General features: G+C 43.8%; 2 protein-coding genes across 3 annotated transcripts in view; both read left to right on the top strand.

The window, feature by feature from the left end:
- PTPN3 (protein tyrosine phosphatase non-receptor type 3) overlaps nt 1-25,360 on the top strand; it is a 261,139-nt gene that overhangs the window by 90,792 nt on the left and 144,987 nt on the right. The window lies entirely within an intron of this gene.
- The window catches only part of MOCOS (molybdenum cofactor sulfurase), a 96,467-nt gene that overhangs the window by 25,388 nt on the left and 45,719 nt on the right, over nt 1-25,360 (top strand). For both annotated transcript variants that reach the window (XM_053362371.1, XM_053362370.1), the window contains exons 4-5: nt 159-797; nt 13,135-13,211. In XM_053362371.1, the coding sequence (XP_053218346.1) occupies nt 159-797; nt 13,135-13,211 (716 nt within the window). The remainder of the gene's footprint in view (nt 1-158; nt 798-13,134; nt 13,212-25,360) is intronic.

Raw genomic sequence — 25,360 nt, 5'->3', positions numbered from 1 at the left:
ATGATGATGCCATTGGGCAACTTTGTAAAAACCACTACTTGGTGCAGCGGACAGAATTAGCAAGGTTGCCAGGACACAAGAAAAATATTATAGTAGTATAAAATAGTGGAGGGAAAATACCTTTTCCATGATGCTGTGTTTCCCTTCTCTTTTTTCAGGATATTGCAGCACTTCAATACATCTGTAGAAGACTACACAGTCATCTTCACTTCAGGCAGTACAGCGGCACTCAAACTTGTTGCAGAGGCCTTCCCTTGGGTTCCTGAAACAGCAGAGGATCCTGGCAGCCGCTTTTGCTACCTCACTGATAACCACACCTCTGTGGTGGGCATGAGAGCAATCGCTGATGCAATGAATGTATTGTCAGTTCCAGTGAAACCAAAGGATCTACTGTCGGGGACAGATGACTTGGTGGCTGGAGGGAACAGCTGCAAAACACCTCACTTGTTCTGCTATCCTGCTCAGAGCAATTTTTCAGGGACTAGATATCCTCTTGCATGGATAGAACAGATAAAATCTGGGCAGCTCCGCCCCATCGAGGTCCAAGGGAAGTGGAGTGTGCTCTTGGATGCGGCATCTTATGTCAGCACTTCTCCGTTAGACTTAAGCCTTCATCAAGCAGACTTTGTGCCTCTGTCCTTCTATAAGATGTTTGGCTTCCCCACTGGTCTAGGCGCACTGCTGGTAAAGAATGAAGCTGCTGCTTGCCTGAGGAAAGTCTATTTTGGAGGGGGAACTGCAGCTGCCTACCTTGCAGGAGAGGATTTCTATTTACCGAAAAAATCAGTGGCTGAGAGGTAAAACACAATCTCCTTAATAAAGCTCCTGTTACCTAGGTTCTAGAATAATGTTGCATCAGACCTGAGGCACTGCTGGAACCATACAGGTCCTCTGTCTTGATGCTGGGGATTGTTCTATCTGAAATTCACTTTGAAAATATACTTTTAATAAGTGGTGGTGCAGCTTCACATGGGGTTTATGTTGAGTCACACTAAATGCCAAGGAATTAAAAATGCACTGAAAAATATATTAAGCTTTCCAAATCCACACCAACTAAATCTCAAAAGTGTGTGACTACGTGTTCCATTTAGACATCCAAATTCCAGCTTATGCAAAGTTACTTGTAGCAAAAAGGCAATTTAAGATGTTCAGTATCAATCATGTTTCACTTGAGATGCTTCCGGTCCGTCCCCCCCCCCAGCACTTAAATTATTAAGCATTTTTAGTGTGTTTTCTTAATTTGCTGGGTCCTTCTGTGATGTTGCATTTAACTAATGAGATATAAAAGAGCACTCCCAGTGATAATTATCTGTTTTAATAAATGATCTGGTTCACGTCTACATAATCTGAGTCCGTATTAGACTTGTTAACTTAAATCAGAAATAAAAATACTACAATTAGAAATATTGTGCTGCAGGATTCTGATGGCCATTCTGAAATTTCCCATACATTAAATAAATGGGCTTACAGTCACAAAATTTCAACTAGGGCTGATCTGAAGTCCAGCCTGGCCAAATTATCAGAGGTTTTAGGGACAGTGCTGGCACTTGTTTGAGTGGGAGGTAGGATGGGGTCATAGAATATGGGACAGGCTGTACCCCTCCCCAATCCCTGTCAACAGCGCTGTGTCATCACATAACATCATTTCCTGGAATATTTGAAACTGTAAATTCACTAAGTACCCTCTCACCTGAAATACTTTCCTCCTGCCTCTGCCCCAAATAATTGGAAAAAGGTTCTAGAAAGGCAGATGGGAGGTGGTTTTGCCAAACTGTGGGAAACACCGTATTAAGGTAGCTGTAGTGCATTTTTCCATAAGAGGAAAAGGTCAGGGAATATACACAGTAGCTTTTTTTAGTGAATAAGGTTTTGCTCTTGTGGTATTTCAGGTGTATAGCATACTAGCATAATATTGTACAGGGGAGTCTGATGGCATCAACTACTGTTTGGTGGTTGATGCCTTCTTGGTAGAAGGGTCTGTCTGGACTGCAGTGGATGGTATAGTTACAGACGTAAAGGTCAGAGGGGGCACAGACATCTGATACTACCAGTTGCATAACCTGTTCTGTAGAACCTTCCTACCTCATACTGTAGGGATAAAACAAGCAGTCTTTCAATATTGCTCTGGATTCCTTGGATGAAAGGAAGGATATAAAGTAAACACACTTATTGATTGAGGTGTTCATTCCTGGTTGTTTTCTGTGCCATCAGTCTAGGAGGCTGATCATTTTGCTTCTTTAAGTATGTTTTGTTGAGAGTAAGTGTGCTTCTCATTTTGTTGCAGCATTATTATTCCTAACGAGAGGCAAAATGACCATGTTTTGGTGCCAATCATCTTATCAGATCTGCTTTTCATTGCTTGAAAATATGGGTATTCATCCTATGTAAGAGTTGTAAGTGCCATAAAACTACCTCCAGAAATGGGAGCTTGAATTACCGTATTTTTTGCCCTATAGGACGCACCGTCCCATAAGGTGCACCTAGTTTTTTTTGGGGGGGAAATAAAGGGGGGGAAATTATTTCCCTCCCCAGGCGTGGAGCTTCCCCCGACCCCAGCCCCCAAACAGGCAGCTCTCTGCAAGCCGTGGGAGCCCAGCGCTGGCTCCCGCTGCTTGCTGAGAGGTCCGCGAAGCCTGGGCGCGCTGATCTCAGCACGCGTAGGCTTCGGCTTGCAGGCAACTCTCCGCAATCAGCGGGAGCGCTCCCGCTGCTTGCGGAGAGGTCCGCGAAGCCTGGAGAGCGAGAGGGGTCGTTGCGCACCGACCCCTCTCGCTCTCCAGGCTTCAACGAAAGCCTGCATTCGCCCCATAGGACGCACACACATTTCCCCTTCATTTTTGGAGGGGAAAAAGTGCGTCCTATAGGGCGAAAAATACGGTATATAGAAATGTGTTTTTTGGGATCCAGAAATAAAGAGGTGAAAGGATGTTAGGCCTGCTTGGGTCACAGGCATTTGTGCTGCAATAAATTAACTAGGGGCTTGTCCACTTATTTATTCAATTTATTTCTGCTTGTCCCATGCTTTCTAGGCACAGGTCCAAGTGGTGTTGCCTTTGCCCGGCCACTTGCCCTTAGAAAACCTGCTCTTTAGCACTAAATCGGAACAAGCAGCAATCTGTGGAAAACCTGATTGCCATTTGTTCCAATTCAGTGCTAAACTGCAGGTTTTCCCAGGGGAAAGTACTGGGCCAAACGGAAGTGTGGACAAGCCCTGGTTGAAAATGAGGAGGCATCTGATGTGCCTCTGTGAGTGTCACAGATCTGGAAGTACCTCTTTCCATTCAATCTCCTCTAGGGTTTGTTAATTATTCTGTGCCTTTGCATTTGAAAGTTTTTGCAGAGACACAGCAGTATTGCTCGCCTTCACAAGATGATTCCTGTTGATCTCTGTGAAATTCAGTATTTGGGGCTTCCCTGTTTTGTCAGTACAAAGGGCAGCCAACTGTTCTCCCCGCCCTCCCGCCCACCCTTAGTACCATCACGACCTTTTTCTGATTGTTTGTACAATATATTGATGTGTCAGTGTGCCCCTCAGTCCTGTGTTTGAATAATTAGGTCAACTGGATAATCTTAGTTAATTATAAACCCTTGTTCTACTACGAAAGCCAGTATTGGTGACGTTCAGACAAACGCTGCAATCCTGTGCTTACATCAGGCTTCCTCAACCTTGGCCCTCCAGATGTTTTTGGCCTGCAACTCTCATGATCCCTAGCTAGCAGGACCAGTGGTCAGGGATGATGGGAATTGTAGTCTCAAAACATCTGGAGGGCCGAGGTTGAGGAAGCCTGGCTTAGATATTCATGCTCGGTTCCATTGAGTTCAATACTTCTTTGTACACAGAAGGCAGCGCAGAACTTACAGCCAGGATTGCTTATGAATTCCAAAGCCCATCCAAAATATAACCTAGTTACCTGCTCTTAGGGAGGATGTATGGAAAGGGACAATGAGATTCAGGGCCTTTTCTTTTGGGGGTCCCTGACTTTTTAAACTTTCCCTAGGGAGGCCTTCTAGCTGTTAAAAAGAACCTTCTAAACAGGAATGTCTTAACATATCGGAAGAGCTGATACATGGCAGGTAGAGCAAGTTTGTTTTCGCCTGCTGTGGAGGGTAGGACCTGTACCAGTGGATTCAAGTTACAAGAAAGGAGATTCCGACTAAACATCAGAAAGAGCTTTCTGACAGTAAGAGCTGTTCAACAGTGGAACGGATCCCCTGTAAAGTGGTGGACTCTCTTTCCTTGGAGGTTTTTAAGCAGAGATTTAATGGTCATCTGTCATGTATGATTTAGTTGCAGGGGTTGGACCAGATGACTGTCAAGGTCCCTTCCAATTTTGCAATTCTGTGATTCTATGATTTCTGGCAGGGTAGGAAGAGGGGGCACGGTTATTGCGCTCCATATTTAGTTTGGGTTTTAGAGTATTCTGTGTTAGAATAATTCTCCATTGTGTTTATTGAAATAGTGGTTACACCTCTTTAAGCCAAATAGGCTGCTTAAAAGGGGAATTGTTTTTTATAATGCCCTCCTGGTGGGAGAGCAAGACAGACTCATCCCACCCCACCCACCGGATGTGCATATTCTTTGAGACATGCATATAAAGCCATAGCATTTGAATAGGGTGCCAGGGCATAAAATGCAAAACACATAGGCATACAAATCAGGAATGAGTTGTAGAATCTGTGAATCCATGAACAGTGAGTTTTGGGTCTGTGAGCACTGGGGTTTTTTGCCTTTTCAAATTGTATTCTCACACATGGAGAATTTAACATATGCACTTTATTTCCCATCATTTTCTGGGGAAAATACCAGGATTCATTCAATCATTATTGAAGACACCATCAAACAGAATGCCCCTGTGCGTAAGATTATTTGTGGTCCTTGTTAACTATCTGAAGAACTGTGATGTTCTTAAGAGAAGAAATTAAGTTCCTGAGCACAATTTCTTGAAATACACATGACTATGGAGCATGGTACATTGTTCTCTCTGACAGTAAAATGGAGTAGACTGAGAGATTGCCTCACAAGGCTGGTGCCTTACACATGTGACCTAATGCATTGTCAGCATTGCTACTTGTGCCACATTTGTCACCAGTGTGTGGCAGTTACAAATATTATGCAGAGAATGTTAATAGATATATTTTTTCTCTCCCAGAACTGTTTGCCCAACAGTCTTCAGCTTGGCATTGTCCCCTGTGAATGTTGTAAGCAAGGGCTTTTAGATTATGGTGTCAGAGTGACCTAGAGTTGTAACACAGGACGTTCTGAGTAAATGTTCAATATATGCTTAGTGTAAGATAAGAAATTACATGTCAGACAAGGACTTGAGGATCCTTTGGTTCATGACATGGTTCATGACACGTGAGTGCTGTGCACCCTAGTTTCCACACCATAAACCTCCAGTACTTTGCCTCTTTGGCACATATACGCTTTTGTAAATATGTGCACTCCTATGTTTAGGAATTGGTACATTGTTTAGAACCTGAGACTATGTCTGGGATGGTTCTACGTGTTTACTGGATAAATGTGTGGAAACTGGAAGAGCTCTTAAAATATATGTTAATTTTTTTTATTGTTGGATAATCTAACCCGGAATGCTTCCTAATGTAAGCACTTACATTTGGCTGTGGATTATGGCCCCCAAAATGATACAGGACGCTCAGGAAATGAATTGATGTGTGCATTCCATCGCCCATTCTCTGCATTGAAATGATTGTGGCAGAGGATACAGAGGAGCTCCTTTGAGAACTTTCGAGACTCTGAATCAGAGTGATGGATTGTTACTTTTATTTGCAGATACATTGTTTATTAATTAATTGTTTACTGGGCAACATTTGGATTGTTTTTCTTACCAACAGTGGCAGTGTTTCCACCAAAGCAACTAAATTTTTAAATTCATGTGGTGTGAGGTATGTTATGCTCCTTTTTTTCAAATGAATCTTCCCCAGATGGAAAAAAAATGATACAAGGAATTTAGTTTTTAATGGTTTTGAATCAAGACCTCCATTCACAGGGCAGGAATTGAAATGTATTTGGGAGCTATTACAGCACATTTAATAAATTACATTCTAAAAAGATGTGGAGGCAAGAAGTAACAAGGAAGGCTGTGTTCTAAAATCTTGTAACAAGGAAAGAGTTTATATGTTTATCTTAGTATGACAGCAGAATATGTTGGTAAAATAAATCACTTCAGCAGCTTGCCTTAAATCCATTTACAATGAAAATTGGGCCGAAAACCACTGGAGAAACTTTTTTTATTATGCTGCAGAGTTCTCAGGAACAAGACTAATTCCAACACAGGCATTTTTGATTAGGAAACTGAAGCAATGCAATTTCCCCCTTCTAGTAGGTATGAAAAGCCTGTTTGAAGAATATATTGCTACTCAGGACATTTCTGGACTATTCTTGTTTCCCTCCCTCTGCCCACTTAAAATATTGCTTCCCTTACTTTGGATATGAGGTGAAATGGCTGGAGGAGTATCTTGTGATGCTAATAGCTGCCTTCCTGCATTATCTGTGTCTCCTTAGAATGTGAAATCTTTGGCTTTATGAGGCAGAGGGGAAAGAGCTGTTGCTGAAATCCCCTTTCAGCCAGTGGCGTCCGGTGGAATTTTTCATGGGGGAACAGTTAGGGTTGTAGAGTTGAGGACCCCAAGGAATCTCCACTCAAGCATCCCTGGCAGATGCCTAAAAACCTTCAGTCTCCCAAGGAAGTCCATTCCCAGCTGGTCAGTCTGCCCCTTCCTAGCACCTTGCAAAAAGAAAAAGAAAAATGGCTTTGCTTTGTTTTTTTCAAAAAGACAACCCCAGGCGGAAGGTGGATTCCACCCTCCCACTAAAAAAAACATTTTAAACAACCCTGCTTTCTTCATCATCTCCCTTTCTCTGATTGTGTTGTTAGCTGTTGAATGTTGCTGCTGTTCTTTCAGGTTCTGGCAGATTGGGGCTAGGTCAGGGGTCAGCAAACTTTTGCAGTGTCCCTCAGACCTTGTGGGGGGCCGGACTGTATTTTGAAAAAAAATAATGAACGAATTCCTATGCCCCACAAATAACCCAGAGATGCATTTTAAATAAAAGCATACATTCTACTCATGTAAAAACACACTGATTCCCAGACCGTCTGTGGGCCGGACTGAGAAGGCAATTGGGCCGCATCCAGCCCCTGGGCCTTAGGTTGCCTTCCCCTGGGCTAGGTGGTTCTTTTATTAAAACACCATGCTTTCAAAAGACACACACAAACACGGAGGCTGAAGGTGAGGAAGTGAGATATGAAGGTTTCAGGGCTCTTGTTTTCCACTCCCACCCCATAGGCTTTCCGACTGCTCTTCCTTTAAAATGAAGGGGAAGGGGCTGCAGTTCTGCTTCAAGCAGCCCCTTCCTGCTCATGCATGTGTATTGCAGTGCAGGGTCATGCAGTTTTGCAGCCTTTGCGGAGGTAATCAGAGAGACAGACAAACACAGAGATGCACATGCACACATGGGCGTAGCCAGGATTTTTGTTAGGGGGACAGGCCTTTTGTTGGGGGGGGAGGGCAGAACCTCAGCTATGTATTTTTATAGATTTTTATTGATTTTGGGGCTTCCTGCACTCCTGGCTATGCCCACGCAAACACACACACACACACACACACACACACAGGCTGGAGACACTGGCTAAGCAGGTACACAGAAAGGTGCTGCTGGGAGCATTAAGGGGGCTAGGCTAGTCCCACTAGTTGATGGACTGCACGCCATTGCTTTCAGCCCTTAAAGTTCACTGTATTTCTATGGGCAAATGTACCAATGTCACAAGATGTTATGCATTTATTTATTGCATTTACATACAATCTTCTGCCAAACTACCCAATTTTTATATACTAAAACAAACAAATGCAGATTTTCTCAGGCAGATTGACGGAATTTACTGTCATAGACTTTTTTTCCTTCCGACTTCCCTCAGGGCAGCCCTTGAGCCGATATAAGAGGAGTAACCCTCGCAATTCTCCCAAGGCTAATTGATGGCCCCATAGAGCTGTGCTGAAGTTCATAAATTCAATTGCTAGTTAAGAAGTTGGATTCAGTAATCGAGTGATGCTTAAGCTTGATTCAGTGTCAGGACAGTAAACTTGATCGGACACTCCCAGGGATTACCCCAACCCAAAAGAGGAATGCTAAAGCAGACTCTGTGCTAATGTGGAAAGAGGGAAGGAGAAAATGAAGTTCATTTTAATTTGCTGTACTCTGGAAAGTGCTACCTCCCTTCACATCTAGTTGGAACAATTCAGTAACTTTTTTCCATTTCATCCTTTTGCTTTCTCTGCATGCCTAAATTAGTTAATTATCATATTTCACTAAACAATGACATCGATTCAAGCACTTTCTACTGGGTTTTGGAAACTTCTCCCTGTGTTTTTAGCCTGAAGCTGTTTTTCTGTGAAATAATCTGCATATAGTTAGCTTTCAAGATGTTCAGCAGGACATCTTAAGAAGACTTAGTTGCTGAGTAACTGTCACACAGAAGTGGGTCTTAGTATTATGTTCCAAATTACATTTCAGGCAGTATGACAAATAGCATCATAATAACTTTGACTCAGTTGTCATTAATTATAACTGAAATGTAATCACAGCTGGGATTTTGCCTAGTAATTGCAAGCTATAAAGGCAAACATTAATATGTACAGGGGAAAACATACTTTCATAAACTTAGGTAGTAAATCAAGGCATGACCTGAAAAATCCTAACAGGCTGAGGTTAAGATAGGAAAATATTTGGAACAGTTTCAAATATTTCCTTTACAAATTTTACTGCATTGAATGCAAGATTGTCTGTGTGTGTTTTGTGTCATCCAGCTGCCAGTGCTGAGCCTTGGAAGTAGTCAGGAAAGGACAGGCAAGAAGTATAGATAAAATATTTAATCCCATATGGCAGAGCTAGTTTGTTTCCAAGTTAGCTTTAAGGTTCTGATATTTACCTTTGAAGCCCTGTGTGACCTGGGGCACATTAGAGTGAGTGCCTGTTTTTCATTACTGAGGTAGAGAAACGTTTCCAGCCCAAGGGCTCATTGGCTCATAGGCCGCTTGCCAGTGTTGGGCAGGGCCAGTGGCGCCAACCACAGGGTGTGGAAAGGGCTTCAGCCCCCTCATTGTTTGTGGGTAGGGGGCTGAGCCCCCTCACTATTGAGGGGGCCACTATCTTGTGTAGCCTGCTGCTGCCAGGCGGGTGTGGGATGCACAGAGGGTGAAGATCGCCCTCCACACACCCCACACCCTGCTGTTGCCAGGTGAGAGCTTGTGCGGGGGGCGGGGTATGTGGGGGGTGAAGAGCTGTGTAGCCCACCCACTGCCACCACCAGGTGAGCACTCATGCACTGGGTGGGGGCGGGACGCACAGAGGGGCGCATGAGGTCATGCATATGACGACATGTGATACCGGGCCCCCTCAACGTGGGGGGCGAGTCGGTGCCCCTGGCAGGGCCAGAGGCAAAAGTGAGTCAAGCAACATACACAACTCTTGCCTGTGTGCACTAGGCTACAATTCTGCCGTGTATTCAAGGAAACAAGGGGGCTTGTCCCATTTCCATGACATTTCCAGCAAGGCCAAAGCACTCGGGAAGGGTCTTGAGCCAGTGAGGGGTGTGACCAGGGCAGAGGCATTGCTTGGGAAGAATCCCAGGGGCCAGGTGCAGAGGACTGGAGGGCCACATTTGGATTCTGGGCCAGAGGTTCAGTACCAGTATGTTATTGCTATATGTCAACATTGTGATCTTCTGATTGACCCCTGCTCTTTTCTTTCCCATCTCAAGTGCTGTGGTGGCCATCTAATCAGGGCAAGTACCGGTACTTTGTGGCAGTGAAACCTTGTGCATTAAACACTCTGCTTCACAGAGCCCCTGAACCTAGCTCATACATTGGGAGAGTAAATATTTCTGCCTCGGAGCTTTCCCTTTGTTGTGTTAATTGTAGAAATAATGGGGTTTTAATATGGTTAGTTACAAAGGGAACTTACTATAAACCTTATGGTAGTAAGCCATGTTGTGTATCTGTTGAGTGGAAAGGCAGGATTAAAAAATATATATTATATAATTCTCCAGCAAGGAACAGGGTTTATTGAAGCCTTGGTAGCTAATCTACTTTTAGCCCAGTATGGAGGATTCTGGTGACTCTGCTTCCAAAGGAAAAGTGATATTAAAATTCCCCAACCCAGGGTTAAATCTCTGTGTTGCTGAAATTCAAACTTGCAAATGGGTTCACAAGAGGTATTAGTCAGTGCAATGCTAGAGTGACATAAATGCATCTCTGGCAGTTAGAACAGCAGAGCAGGTGAAAACGGTGCCTGTCATGATCAGGGTGTGGGTATGACATAATTGTGTCTCATCCAAAGACCCTCTGAGTTCATTTTTTATCTCTTGCTAGAGGTGTTTGGTGCTACTTCTCTTATTCCCCTGCCTGCCTCCCCTCTCCCCATGTCACTTAAAATAGAATATTAAATTTTAAAATAGCAGGATTTTTTCATAAAATTCTGCTTTGCACACTTGTTATACAGGACATATTTTTAGGCTTCCTCTGACTGAAGTTCTGCCAGTAATTCGCAGTTCTGTGTATGTAAGCATCAGGGAATCCCTTGGTTTTGGCAAGTGGTCTCAGATTTGGCAAAGAAGAGTGTCATCTCCTGGGTGATGGAGGGGATGCTTTTAGAGCCTATGTGGAGATTTACAGCAGAGGATTCCCTTGAGGGTTGTTTGGTGCAGAGATGACATATCCCCCCCCCCACAGATGCTATGCACAGTATTACCACGTACCCCACATTCTCTCTCTCCCTCTCTGCCTTGGAGATGCCTGGTTCATTTCCTCCTCCAATCCATCAGTGTTTGAGACTCTCCTCCCTCTCTTCATTTTTCCTACCCCAAAAGGATTGGTTTTTGTTGTTGTTTAAGCTGCTCATGCCTCCCCGCCTAGCAGCTGGCGTGCGGGATAGCACAGCAGCAGCAGCAGCCTCTTTCCTGCGCATCCTCCAGCTTCCTGTTGGCCCCAGAGCTTCAATTATTTTTGGATACAGTATTTTTGGTATGGATTGGCGTAAGAGTGGCAGAGAGGGCGTTTAAAGGATGTTTAGAGAATGCTCCCCACTTTATGTGATTTAACATGTGGGGAGGGCCCAGAACATAACCCCTGTGTAAGTGGGGAGTCACCTGTATTGTGGGGTGGGCGAAATAAATGTCTCCACAAAATACATGCAAATGAAAAACACATCAAACATGATTTAGCCGAGTCTCTTTTGCTGTTAACATCTTTGCAACTACTTGCCAGTGTCTCACACTTGGAAAAGGCAGACACTAACACATCTCGCTTTTCTTTTAAAGAGAGAGAGAGAGAAGAGCAAATTATACCACCCACAGTCCTAAGTAAGACTGAACTACTTTTCTATAGCCCCCTAGCCAGCAGATTTGGAGCACAGGTTTGTGTTTTCTCCCTTGTGTAAGATGTCTGTACTGCAAGATGATAAATTGCAAATGAGTTTTTTTGTGCATGTGCTGAATTACAAGTTGATGCAATGTATACCAACTTGTAGTTTGTATCAAGAAACCCCCCCCCCCCCGCTTCTCTGGCATCAGTGATCATTTTCTTTTTCTCCCCCAGTGCCCTGCAAATCTTGTTTCTTAGTGGGCTCATGCTAAGTCAAGCACTTTGGGGATTGGTCTGCCCAATAATTACTGTTGGAGACTTAATTGAAGTATTTTGACAGTCTGTTCTAATTATCTTCCTTCAAACCTACCAATGCAAGTAAGGTTTATTATGGGTTCTTTAAACCTGGGATTGGTCTCTCTAGAGAGATTAATATGTTAAATATCTGAGTTTTAATTAATACAGTTTCTTAGTCCCAATAAGACCTTGTTCAAATACTACAGGGGGGATTAAGGTAACCATTTCAAAATAAGTCCCTGCAGAGAAAAGACATTGGTTGAGCTCTCCCTTGTGGTGACGTGTTACAGGAGAGATTCATCAGATAGTCCTTGAGGAAGAATAATCGTACAGTACAAGAAAGCCAGGGGTGTGCTGCTTGAACTTTTGAACCCCGCCTGGGAAACGCTGGAAGTCAGGGTGTCAAATTCCCATCTTGGGGTTGCAGATACATGGAGCCACTTTGAATTTCCTTCTCATAGTTAAGAGTCAAGACTGATTTAAGATTTATTAGATGAGAACAAATGGCAGTTCTACCAAATTCACTTTGGCTATGGTGATGTCTTCTTTGGTTGCTATACATATTTGGATACGCTCCATGAAATACCTGAAAAGTCAAGCAAATCCCTTTCTTGTAATTTAATACTGAATATATATATATTCCCATGTTTTCCCTGATCGAGACTCAAGGCAGTTTACATACAAACAAGAATGGCTAAAAACAGAGAAAAATATCATTAAAGAACAATTAAACATTCATCAAATTAAAACTATGGAACTATAAATTAAAACTATAAAGCCTGTTTAAACTTTAAAACAGACCAATAATTCCCTTAAAGGAGCATGGCACCAGCCCTTTCATTAAAAGCAGTCAATTCCCCAAAGAAGGACCTGCCAGCGGAAGGATAAAAAGGAGGGAGCCAGTCTGGCTTCTCTTGGGAGGGAGTTCCAGATTCTAGGAGCAGCCACTGGGAAGGCCCTTTCCCATGTCCCTGTGAGAAGGGCCTCCCCTGAAGATCTCAAAACCCAGGTAGGTTCATTTGAAGGAACATGGTCTTTCAGATAGCTTGGGCCTAAGCCATGTGGGCCTTTATAAGTAATAACCAACACTTTCAGGTTTCCCCAGAAACAGACAGGTAGCCAGTGATCTGTTGTAGCAAGGGAGTCATCATCTGCTCCCTATAACCAGTCCCAGGCAGCAGTCTGGCTGCAGCTCTTGAGCCAGCTGACGTTTCAGAGCACTGTTCAAAGGCAGCCCCACGTAGAGCGCGCTACAGAAAGCTCTCTCTCTCCCCCCAGTTGAAATGGTGCCACTGCAGCTCTTGTGAGAAAGAGCCATTCTCTGCATTGTTATAGCTAGGTCAATATCTTCCTAAGGTTTATGAATTTTTGCTAAATAACTTTTGATTTTTATAGTGTGTAAATGAATAAGCAACAAAAGTTGATTGCAATGTGATTTATTTATTTTTTCAATCCATGTAGGTTTGAGGATGGGACTGTTTCTTTCCTTGATATTATTGCACTAAAGCATGGATTTGATGCCTTGGAAAGACTTACAGGTTAGTCTGCTGTACTGACATTAAGTTCTGTGTCCATAAAACCAAGGTTTGTTGGTTTTCTAGGTAAAACACGTGAGTTACAACCTGGGTTATCCATGACCAAAGGCCTTGTGAAGCTTTAACGGGGGAAATAGATAATTACCCGTATTTTTCGCACCATAGGACGCACCGGACAATAGGACGCACCTTGTTTTAGAGGGGGGAGAACAAGGGAAAAAAATTCTTCCGCTCTCTGCCCAGCGCCCCTTCAGCGAAGTGGCAGGAGGCGCTGCGCAGAGAGGGGGAGAATTTTCCCCCTCTTGTTTTCCCGCTCTAAAACAAGGTGCCGTTTAAGGTGCGTTCAGATGGCTACCTTGGAAGCCTGGAGAGCGAGAGGGGTTGGTGCACACCGACCCCTCTCGCTCTCCAGGCTTCAGGTTCCTTTCGACCTGCTCTTTGGGGCTGGCGGGGGGAAGCCCACCACCAGCCCCAAATAGCAGGTCAGGGAGCAGTGGAAAGGCGCAGCGGAGAGGCTGCTGCCATAGTCACGCGTCACTTCTCCAGCTGGGAGAGGGTCGCGGGGGCCTTAGCCCCGCGCTCGCTCTCCCGGCTGGAGAGGCGACGCGCGGCTATGGAGGCTCCTGCCATAGCCGCGCGTCGCCTCTCCAGCCGGGAGAGGGTCGCGGGGGGCTGCCTTAGCCCCGCGCGCACTCTCCCGGCTGGAGAGGCGACGCACGGCTATGGAGGCTCCTGCCATAGCCGCGCGTCACCTCTCCAGCCGGGAGAGGGTCGCGGGGCTATGGCGTCTTCGCTCCATAGGACGCACACACATTTCCCCTTCATTTTTGAAGGGGAAAAAGTGCGTCCTATAGAGCAAAAAATACGGTACTTTGAAGCCTGAAACAGTTGAATCAGTTATCGTACAACCAGCTAGATGAGCAATGGTAAAAATCTTAGCAGTGTTCATATCACCCAGTCTTCTAAAAAAATTTAAATTTTCACCAGACCCAGTACCACCAGCTGAGTGATGTTCTAGCTTGGAGCATGAATGCAGAAATATGCAGCTCAGTCCTTTCCATATTAACTAGCGCTGTGCAACTGCTTCAGACAAATCTTGAATTCTAAACCAAATTAGCTGTTTTCAGACCAAATTGCGCCCAGCCAGCTCCAGATTGGTCCAGAGTGTGTCAGATTGGTCCAGAGCTCCCCTTCCTTATTTTCTATCTAGAAGTAGTCTTGCACCACCCAGCATCCTTTCTAACTACATTGCAGGGTCAGATAGTTAAAGTTATTGAAGAACTACCGGTATATAGTCAGTCTCATGAACAATTACACCTTATAGAACAGGTCAAGCTGGGTTAAGCTATTCATCTGGGAGCAGCTCAACAGGACTTTTGAGTAGGCAGGTGTAATGGGAACTGGGGGTTGCTCGTGTGTAAGTTGCCGCCACTCTCGGCGAGGTTGCCTGGATAAACCTTCCCCTGGCTGGACAGTCCTGATTTCGCGTCTGTCTCAGTCACTGGCAGAATCCGTCAGTGGGCGTTTCCTGAACTTCTTCCAACATAAAAGTTCCTTGACGGATAGTCTCCGCCTAGCCTCCCTGCGCGGAAGTCTTCTGCGCAGGGTGGGTGTGGGCAGCGGAGGACCTGTGCTCTCCCCGCTGGTCTCTGCTGAAGAGTCCTGGAGCCATCTCTCCGAAGCCCGCCTCTGCCCGCCTTTCTCCCTGGTGTAACGCTGATTCCCTTCCCCGGTCGCTGAGTCCCCCCCTTTCCTGCTGGGACCTTCTCCGGCATCGCTTGGGAGCCCTTCCTCCACTCCTGGCTGCGATGGCAGTTCCCTGACAGCAGGTATAGAATTACACTGTAATTATTCAAAGTTTCATCTCTAGGATTTGTGAACAAACTCTAGTGTTCTGCATAATGCACAAAAAGAATGTATTAAATGTATTCATAATACGTGGTATGGTGATCATAAGTTCCACCACAATGCCAGTCTTTTTCATTACTTCAGAGCACACCGTAAACGGTAAACCAGAACAGCTAAAGTAATCTTATTACAAGATTCTGACAGAATTTAGTATATTATGTTGAAGTACTGCTGCTCTCAAGAGGCCAGAACAGAGCTGACCCACCCATGAGGTGGGGTGAAGCAGCTGCCTTGGGTGGCAGAAACCTCCAAGGTGTCAACTAGCCTGCCCCACGGCCTCTGTCACCGGGGAAGATCTTGCCAGAACCTGCCACCAGCACCATTTTGCAACACTGCCACTCAAGGTGGGCCAAAATATTTTTACTTAAGCTATACATGGGCATGGCAGTCAAAGTGCTTTAACTTTTGTGCTATAAATTATGTAAGTGCCACAAATTCTGCTGAACTGTAAGGACTGGATGAGATCTGTGGCTGAACATAAAAAAGCCCTGTCTTCATCTACTCCTACAAAGGGAATTGTGTTTGTCCTGGGAAAAGTAGGAAAAAAAGACTTGGGGTGGTGGTGCTTGCAGCCCAGGATAAAGAGTAAAGATAAGGGCAACTGCCGAAAGAAAAACGGACATTATTTATGTGTGCAACGACAGCGGCAAGAATTCTGATAGCACAGAACTGGAAGACTGGAGAAATACCATCAAAGGAACAGTGGCAAGAGAAGCTGATGAACTATGCAGAGTTGGCAAAGTTAACAGATAAACTGCCTAAAAAAGACAATAGTGACTTTGAAAAAGAATGGGAACCTTTTACATCATATTTGCAACAACAACAACAAAAATTAGAGTCATTGGCAGGATTTAAATAAACATTTGCAATTTTATTTATAAAAAACAAGAAGCCTAATAGTATGACAGTATAGAAGTATATATAAACAGCAGAATGTAATATGAGATGGAATAAACCAGGGATGGAAGTTGAGGGAAGTCAGCCGGAAAGGGGGAAATTGAAATTTGAATGTAATGTAATGATTACAGATATTGTTAAAATAAAATAAAAAACCAATAAAAATGATAAAAAGATAAGGGCTGGAGACCCTGCTCTTAGACTAAGGAACCACAGCTCCCCGTCAGCTTCTTTCTTTTTTAAAATTATTGTTTGGCTTTTTGCTTAATGAAAATGCACACACAACCATTTAAAGCACAGAGTTGTCTTATCGGCACCAAGTGTTTAAAGGCGTTGTGTTTTGCTCGAGAAGCTCTTAAGCTAAATGGACTTAATTAACTAAATGTAATCACTGACCATTTATTTATTTGATTGATGAACATATGACTGAACAAAGTTGAGTTTTGGCAATTTAATTAAGGTTTTGAGCCTAGCTGATGGATGAATTTTGGTTCTTTAAATTGGGTAAATAAAGCAACATATCTCATTTGAATTTTAAACAATAGTGTTAATGAATCAGATCTTTCAGCAACTGATTTTTCAGTATGATGAACAGAGTTTATGAGAAGCCTGGAATGAGTTTGCATATTGATCAGGTCATATTTAAAGATTTATGTCTAGTTAACAAAATTGGGTTTGCCTACAAACATGGCTATGGGTCTGAATAGGCCTTGGACACCTTCACCGGGAGAAGGACATGGGGAGTGCAACCCTGTTGTTGGTGGCTTTGGATACCATAGACCAGGATGGTCCAACCTCTCAAACCACGTGGGCCACAAGAGAACTTCAGTACAGATCCTGTTGGCCGCCCCCTGCCTTGTTGTCTGGCAGGGTGGGGGGAGCCAGGACAAAATTTGATGCCCCCTCCAACCTTTGTGCTGCCTTCCCAAAGCTGTGTAAGCAAGGAGGTGGGCTCTGGGGAGGCAGCCCAAGTGCTGGGGGGGGGTATCAAATGTTTCCGTGGGCTGCCAAAAAAGGCCCTCAGACCATGCATTGGACCACACTGTCGTAGACCATGGTGTTCTCCTGAGCTGACTTGTGAGAATGGGTCTGAGAGAGACTATTTCACAGTGATGTCTGTTTTGGGGGGTGAAGTCAAACTGTTACAGCACCTGCTGTGGCCGTGGAGACTGATATGGGAGAGTCATGTTTTGTTGCATCTGGGGAAGATGAAGGCATCCGGTAAATAAATAATATACTTTGTGCCTTGCAGTGGATCAGAATATATTCCCTTCAAATTCTGCAACATTTGTAGAACTCTATAATCTCAACAATATAGTCAATCTGTTTGCAAATGAAATAGATTCTCAAATATGAATGGATTTACTTACAACTGCTGTGGGGTTTGTTTGATGAAGAATTGTAACTGCTGAGAATTGTGATGCATGAAGTTAAAACACAGAAGCTCAGCAATGCTATGTAGGTAAAATTCATTTTCCTGTGGATGCCTATTTAAATAAAGGTAAAGGTACCCCTGCCCGTTCGGGCCAGTCGTGTCCAACTCTAGGGTTGTGCGCCCATCTCACTTAAGAGGCCGGGGGCCAGCGCTGTCCGGAGACACTTCCGGGTCACGTGGCCAGCGTGACGAAGCTGCTCTGGCGAGCCGGCACCAGCGCAGCACACGGAAATGCCGTTTACCTTCCCGCTATAAAGCGGTACCTATTTATCTACTTGCACTTAAGGGTGCTTTTGAACTGCTAGGTGGGCAGGAGCTGGGACCGAAATACTACTTGTTAAAAAAAGATATGTGTAGTATCCTAGCAGGGATTATTTTGTTTGTAGTATGTACAGTTCCTCAGCTGACTTTATCCAATCCTTTCTTCACTGCAGAAACATTAAGATAATTTCAGAAGGACCATATTAAAGCGAATGAAAGTTTGCATATTTTGTGAAATGCTACTTATTCAGCAGCTCCAGATTAAATGGCACTAATCATAAATATCAGATATAGAAAATCCTTCTGAAGTCACCATGGGGTTAAGTCAGCTGCTTTACTCAGCCACAAACTCATGAAATATGTCATAAAGCCTGTTTGACAACTTCTCCTAATTCCTAGAGGTATAAAGGACAGTGTCATGTTGTGGTTTGGGGACGGAACTGGGAAGTGAATTTAAAGTTCACTTTGAACAGCTTTGCTGTGTGTGACAAGTTGATCAGGCCTGAGAAACACAGTCTGGGAATCTTTCATTTCCTAAAGGGAACACTAGGATAACAGAATGAACAACCAGACCTCAACCTGCAAAGTTGTTGCAAGGGAATATAAGAACAAGTCACCAGACAATGAGAGTTCAGAGGTTTATTTCCAAAATATTGAAAGGAATATTATTGCCTCCTCTCCCCTGCCCTCCCCGGATCCATTTATTTTGCCATTTTGACTTTAAATGGAGCTCACAATATTTTGTGAATGTTACAAGAGCCAGAGTGATGTAAAACCTGGGAGACCAGGGTTCAAATCCATTCTCAACCATCAAGCTGACTGAGTGACCTTGGGCCAGTCACTGCCTCTCAGCATAATCTACTTCGCAGGGTGGTTGTGAGGATAAAAATGGGGAGGAGGAAAAAACAATGTTTGCCACCTTGAACTTCTTGGAGGAAAGGTGGGATATAAATGTTATAAATAAATATATAAATAAATTTTCTGTGAGAACAACAATTTGTAAAAGTGTGAACATTTACTAAGCACTATTTGAAAATTAAAATAGTAAATCACTTGCCCCCTGAAGATCTCAATCTAATAGAAATAGTAGAAAAGAAAACAGGAGTGAATATAAGCTCTGGAGTAGGATTCTTTCTGGCAGGGAGAAGAAAAGCACCAGCAGGCTGGTTTTCCCCTGGAATAAAACCTAAGTAATCAGTAAAGAGTTCTCAGATACGCAAGGACTTGCTACTTAACTTCCCCCACCCTCAAGGTGCGCAAATCACCACCAACAGTATTTCAAGTGACCAGAGTTGAATGCAAGCAATTTATCAGGAAGTGCCATCTGAGAGTGAGACAGAACATTTTGCACCCATGTCCCTGGATCCAAAACAAGACGGTTAAAACAAACTCTGTGTTTTTAAATTTCACTCACAATACATGATAGGTTGTAATGATGGGTTTTTTGTTGTTGTTGTTTAGTCGTTTAGTCGTGTCCGACTCTTCGGGACCCCATGGACCAGAACACGCCAGGCACCTCTGTCCTCCACTACCTCCCGCAGTTTGGTCAAACTCATGCTGGTAACCTCGAAAACACTATCCAACCATCTCGTCCTCTGTCGCCCCCTTCTCCTTGTGCCCTCCATCTTTCCCAGCATCAGTGTCTTCTCCAGGGAGTCTTCTCTTCTCATGAGGTGGCCAAAGTACTGGAGCCTCAGCTTCACGATCTGTCCTTCCAGTGAGCACTCAGGGCTGATTTCCTTAAGAATGGATGCGTTTGATCTTCTTGCAGTCCATGGACTCTCAAGAGTCTTCTCCAGCACCATAATTCAAAAGCGTCAGTTCTTCGGCGATCAGCCTTCTTTATGGTCCAGCTCTCACTTCCATACATCACTACTGGGAAAACCATGGCTTTAACTATACGGACCTTTGTTGGCAAGGTGACGTCTCTACTTCTCAAGATGCTGTCTAGGCCTGTCATTGCCCTTCTCCCAAGAAGCAGGCGTCTTTTAATTTCGTGGCTGCTGTCACCATCTGCAGTGATCATGGAGCCCAAGAAAGTAAAATCTCTCACTGCCTCCATTTCTTCCCCTTCTATTTGCCAGGAGGTGATGGGACCAGTGGCCATGATCTTCGTTTTTTTGATGTTGAGCTTCAGACCATATTTTGCGCTCTCCTCTTTCACCCTCATTAAAAGGTTCTTTAATTCCTCCTCACTTTCTGCCATCAAGGTTGTGTCATCTGCATATCTGAGGTTGTTGATATTTCTTCCGGCAATCTTAATTCCAGCTTGGGATTCATCCAGCCCAGCCTTTTGCATGATGTATTCTGCATATAAATTAAATAAGCAGGGAGACAAAATACAGCCTTGTCGTACTCTCTCAGGAGACAGATGAGGTGATCAGGCACTCCCATTTCTTTAAGAACTTGCCATAGTTTACTGTGGTCGACACAGTGGCACAATGATGGGCTAGATGTAGTCAATATTACCCATAACTCTTGGGAAGATGCCTCACGTGTCTCCAAAAAAATCAGTTGACCCTTACATAAAATTATCATTCTAGCTTCCCCCCCCCCTTCATCAGCAGCAATTAGACAAGAAGAACGAACACAACATTCTGTGCTTCTTTCATGTTGTCTATAGATAATTGTAGCTTGCTGGATGTCAGCCATCTTATGTATTGCCCCAGTGGGATTTATGAGAGTTCTCCATTGATCAATAACCAGAGAAAATCTTTGGATTGAAAAATGATCTTTTGAAAAAGCACAGAATGTACTTTGTGGCCGTTACTGTGCATACAAGGCTGACATTTGACTCTTATTGCTGCAAGCCGAAAATTGCTTTTTTAAAAAAAAGAAGAAGCAGATTTCTAAGATACATACCACAGGGGGAATTGGGCTGCAGCTTGTGCAGGGAGAAGGGGAACAAAATGCAGTAAAGACTATCCAATTATTCCTCTGCTACTTGATTCAATAAGAGCGAGAACATCTAAATGGATTTGGGAACTGAAAGCTTCTTTTATAGGTTGACTCAAGAACATGCACTGTCAAGCTGGCTCCAGCTTTTGAGGTTCCTGGGGTCACACAGTGCTGATAGCACCCCAAACACCTGCTCCCCTAGGAGCAGCACTCCTGCAGCCGCTTGCCTGCCCCCATATCTGAGGAGCCCATTTTCTCCAAGCGCTGTGGGGAGGGTGGTAGGCAGTTGCCAGCAGCCTTATCCTGTAGGGACACTGCCAGAGTTGTTTTGCTGCTGTGGGCAAAATGCCCCACCCCCCAAGATGCTGGCTGCCCTGCAGATCCAGGTTCCCTCCCCATCCCTGTTCCAGCCATTGCATCTGCACTGGCAATGGCAACTGTTAAGTTGTGGGTGAACATATCAGGCGACACAGCGATTCTTCAAACAGCTCTTGTTTATTCACAGGCCAGGACAGAACTGAACTGAAAGGTTCAGTCAGCCTGCTTATATAAAGCTCCAGTACCATGTAACTGTAACAATTTTCTAAAACTATCCAATCACTGAACGTCACTTTTGATCCCTTATTTGCATAATTATCTACAGTACCCCCCGCTGGCCCAGGGTGAGAACTTCAGTACATAACAGCAACGGCACCAGACCCAGCACCGCAACTGCACCCTCACCTACAGCTGTGCCCGTGCTGCTGCCATGGGGGGCAAAGACACAGCAGGTGCAGTGGTGAGGGCAAGGGTGCTGTCTTTGGGAGGGGGGAGGTGAAGCCCCAGTGGGGTAGGCCGCACAGTGGTGGGGGGCAGGGACGGCGGTCAGATCCACTGCCAGAGACAAATGGCGTCCCCTCGCCTCATGCATGGGCTGCCCCTGGACATGGCAAGAACTGCTACCACTCTTTGGCAAGCCCACTCATGCGTGAGCAGCTCCCAAAGAGACTGGTAGCTGCAATAGTGTTGCTGGTGGGAGGCCCAAGGGATGGCACCACTGGGGTGGGCCAGGCAAAGTGTCAGCCTTGATGGGCCCTGCATGTCTGTGGAGCACAGCAAATGCCCCAGTGGGCAGACTGGTGATCCTACGCCTGTGTACTGTTTATCTTCTGAACCACCTGGAGCTCTTCCGATGAAGGGCGGTATGTAGATGACGATGATGACACTGTGGAAGTGGACAACTGAGCTTCATGTGCTTAACAGCTAAACCTGAACACCCAAAGTATTTTTCTGCCACGAGGAGTTCACATTTATGTGTGAGTTGTGAATATTATTATTGTTGTTGTTATTTATATAGCACATCAATGTACATAGCTCTGTACACCAAAGGGCATGCAGTCAATTGCATCTGAAAATGCTTGGTTTAGTTGACAAGAAGAAGAGTTTGGATTTGATATCCCGCCTTTCACTCCCCTTCAGGAGTCTCAAAGCGGCTAACAATCTCCTTTCCCTTCCTCCCCCACAACAAACACTCTGTGAGGTGAGTGGGGCTGAGAGACTTCAGAGAAGTGTGACTGGCCCAAGGTCACCCAGCAGCTGCATGTGGAGGAGCGGGGAATCGAACCCGGTTCCCCAGATTACGAGACTACCGCTCTTAACCACTACACCACACTGGCTCTCAAATTTAGTTATAATTTACTTGGGAGCCAGACTTCCCATTAATTAAATACACAAATTAAATTGGCGAAACTACCTAAGCTGTCTGTTGCTGGCATATGTCCTTTTCTTCATAAGCATTAGACAAGAGATTAAATTGTAGTAGGATTTGCTGGAGTCTCAGGGTGTGATTTACTGAAATTATGGGTAGAGGAGAAATTTGTTTGGTCCACAACCTAATTAGCCAACCTAATTTGCTCATCCTGGATTTATATGTGGATCAGAACACAGCTGTCAATTGGAGTATAGTACACATGTATATGACTTTTGTGATGCACTTTAATGCACATTAATTTAATGTATTTTTAATCTTTGTTGGAAGCCACCCAGAGTGGCTGGGGAAACCCAGCCAGTTGGGCAGGGTACAAATAAATTATTATTATTATTATTATTATTATTATTATTATTATTATTATTATTATTACTTTAGGTTCAAAAAGTGTGCACCAAAATGCATGTTTTATGGAAAAATACATTCAAAGATTCATACTTTAGGGAAAGAATATATATAAAATGAGAAAAATTGTAGCATTTAAATGCATTTTGAGGCAAACAGTGAGATGAAACAGAACTATGATTGAAAGTATTTGAAAGTGATTTGGAATGGAAACAGACCCACCTGTCTGCCTGTCGCCACGTGAGCGCATGAGCATTCAAACCTCTTGTTTAAAAAGTCAGTATTTCTTGTATTAGCAATCAAGGTTTCATACCATCATCTCTTCTTCTTAACTAGAGCAAATTTTATTTTCAGATTAACAGTTTTTAATTTTTAATCTATTTTTCAGAATAACAGTTCTGTACCTGGTCCTGCCTCCGCCCCTGTTCTTCCCTCTTCTGGGTTCGAAAGGACCTGCACATCAGTGATGGCATGTCAGTTGGACACGCCTAAAATGGCCACCACCTGTACAGCCATTTCAGTCTGAAGTCTCATTCACAGTCTTATTTTTTAAAACAAACAGCCATACACATAGAGGCAGCCTGGGTTGCCCTGTGTCAGAGTTGAGCGTTCGCTTATTCTTACCTGCATGTGAAATAACTGATGGGATAAGTAACGGGTGCGGGATACACACTTACAGGAAAATGAATCTTGTATCCTGCTGGGGGCTGGAAGAGACCTCAGTAATCATTATAGTTAAGTTTAATTTTGTACATTGCATGTGTTGTTTAAAGACCAAAGGTCTCTCTTCTTCAGCACATAAATTTCAAGGGATTATGATAATGCTACTTTGCAGAAAATAGCTGAAATTACAGGCTGAACTGAACTCCAAGGGGCTACTTTATCTGGATGTTGCGCATGCTCTCTAGCTCTCTCTTGGATAATATATAACACTGGATGTACATAAATGAGATAAAAAGGCTGGGAGAGGACTGAATAAAACAATTGACATAAAAGGTCTCTGAATAATGTTGGAGCACAGCACCTTGATAAATAAAAAAATAAAAATTTGAATTCACAAGAGGGAGATTTAAGTAAAGCAGCTGTTACCTGGAACGTGCACTTTCCATGTGTGAGCTCTTGCCATGTGTGCGACCTGCACTGGCAATTAGGCACCTGGGAACTTGAGAGCCCCTTGGCATCAATGGGGCCAGTCTCTGGGGAAGCTGTCTCATTGGGCTTCAGTCTCAAGACCTGGGGCTGGGTTCAGATCTAGCTGGTTCCTCCTCTGTGTCAGAGTGCTGGCTGCTCTTCAAGATCAGCGTTGTGACAGCTGATGCAGACAAGCAAGTTCATTCTTTTTCACTGACACTTCAGGTGTTCTGCACTCCTCAAGGAATATCCCTTGCATGGAAACCTATCTATTGTCATCTGTGGACTCAGCTACATTAGTCAGAAGACAGTGTTATAAATGTGTTATAACACTGTAACTCCAGATGGCGCTGTAGAGCTGAATATACAACTCAATGATATTTTCAATTGTGAGATTTACAACTTTCTTTGCAGAGCGTTTTCAGAGCGATTTTTATAGCTGTGTGGATCTAGCTTGTGTCTTCAACAAAACAGGGGAAGAAGCGGGAGTGATAATCAAGGGCTGTGCTGTCATTCATCTTTGGCCATTCTAGTCCAACAAATATGATATTTTTTTTATTTTAAGGGCTCACATTAATTCCAGTTCAGATGTGCTTTCCAACAGTGATATTATTTAATGCACTGAGAAGCAGTGAGCAGAACTCTATTTGTTTTATTAGAGTTTAAATTTGATATTCTGTTTTTGGGAGGCAGGCAAGGGGAAAGTAAGTGGGCTCCTGGGAAGCAGGAAAGAACACATTACAGTTTCATTTCTAAGTGGAGGTTTATAATGTGATTATCAAAATGTAAATAACAGTCAAAATAGTGTAGCAGTTTATTCCCAATAGGTAGATTTTTTTCTTTGAAATAAAATAAAATAGTAACATGCTTTTCCAGCAGGAATCTCCATTCATGCCAAGTTCTTTTCTACATTTGAGCAAAATGTATTTATATGATTCAAACATCAAACATTGGAATGATAAATAGCAGGAATATAATCCTGTTTCAGGAAATGACTGCAATGGAAGAACAATTAAAATAAAACTGGCAAAAAGTTGAAAATATTATTTAAGCTTGAAGAAAACATGGGGGGGGGGAGGAACATTGCACTGGAAACAAAATGTTAAGTCAAAAAGCAACCAGTATGGGCAACAAATGTATTAAATGTATTAAAAGATTTATACAGTGAAGTATCAGCAGATATTCACATTCATGCATCTAAATTTCTTTAAAAAAAAAATCCGAGCCAGTGTCTTACACAGTGAATTACTCTGTATTACCTTCCCTGCCTACCAATTCATTTCCAGTCTCAGTTCAGTGTTGGTGTTGCCTCGAAAGCCCCAAATAGCTTAGAACCAGGATACCCAAAGGATCATTTTAAAATTGTGTGTCCACAACAGAGCCCTTCTGCATGCCTTATGATCTTCTGCAGCACAGGAGGCATGGATGTATTAGAAAGCACCTCAGGGGTGGAGATTTGTTTGCTTTCCATTTTTGCTGGCAAAAATGTTGTTTCGGAAAACCTCTGATTCGCCTAATGTTGCAAGTTGA

Source organism: Podarcis raffonei, chromosome 13, assembly GCF_027172205.1.
Source record: "Podarcis raffonei isolate rPodRaf1 chromosome 13, rPodRaf1.pri, whole genome shotgun sequence".
In the NCBI taxonomy this organism is placed as follows: domain Eukaryota; kingdom Metazoa; phylum Chordata; class Lepidosauria; order Squamata; family Lacertidae; genus Podarcis; species Podarcis raffonei.
This window is presented reverse-complemented; position numbering and strand designations above follow the sequence as displayed.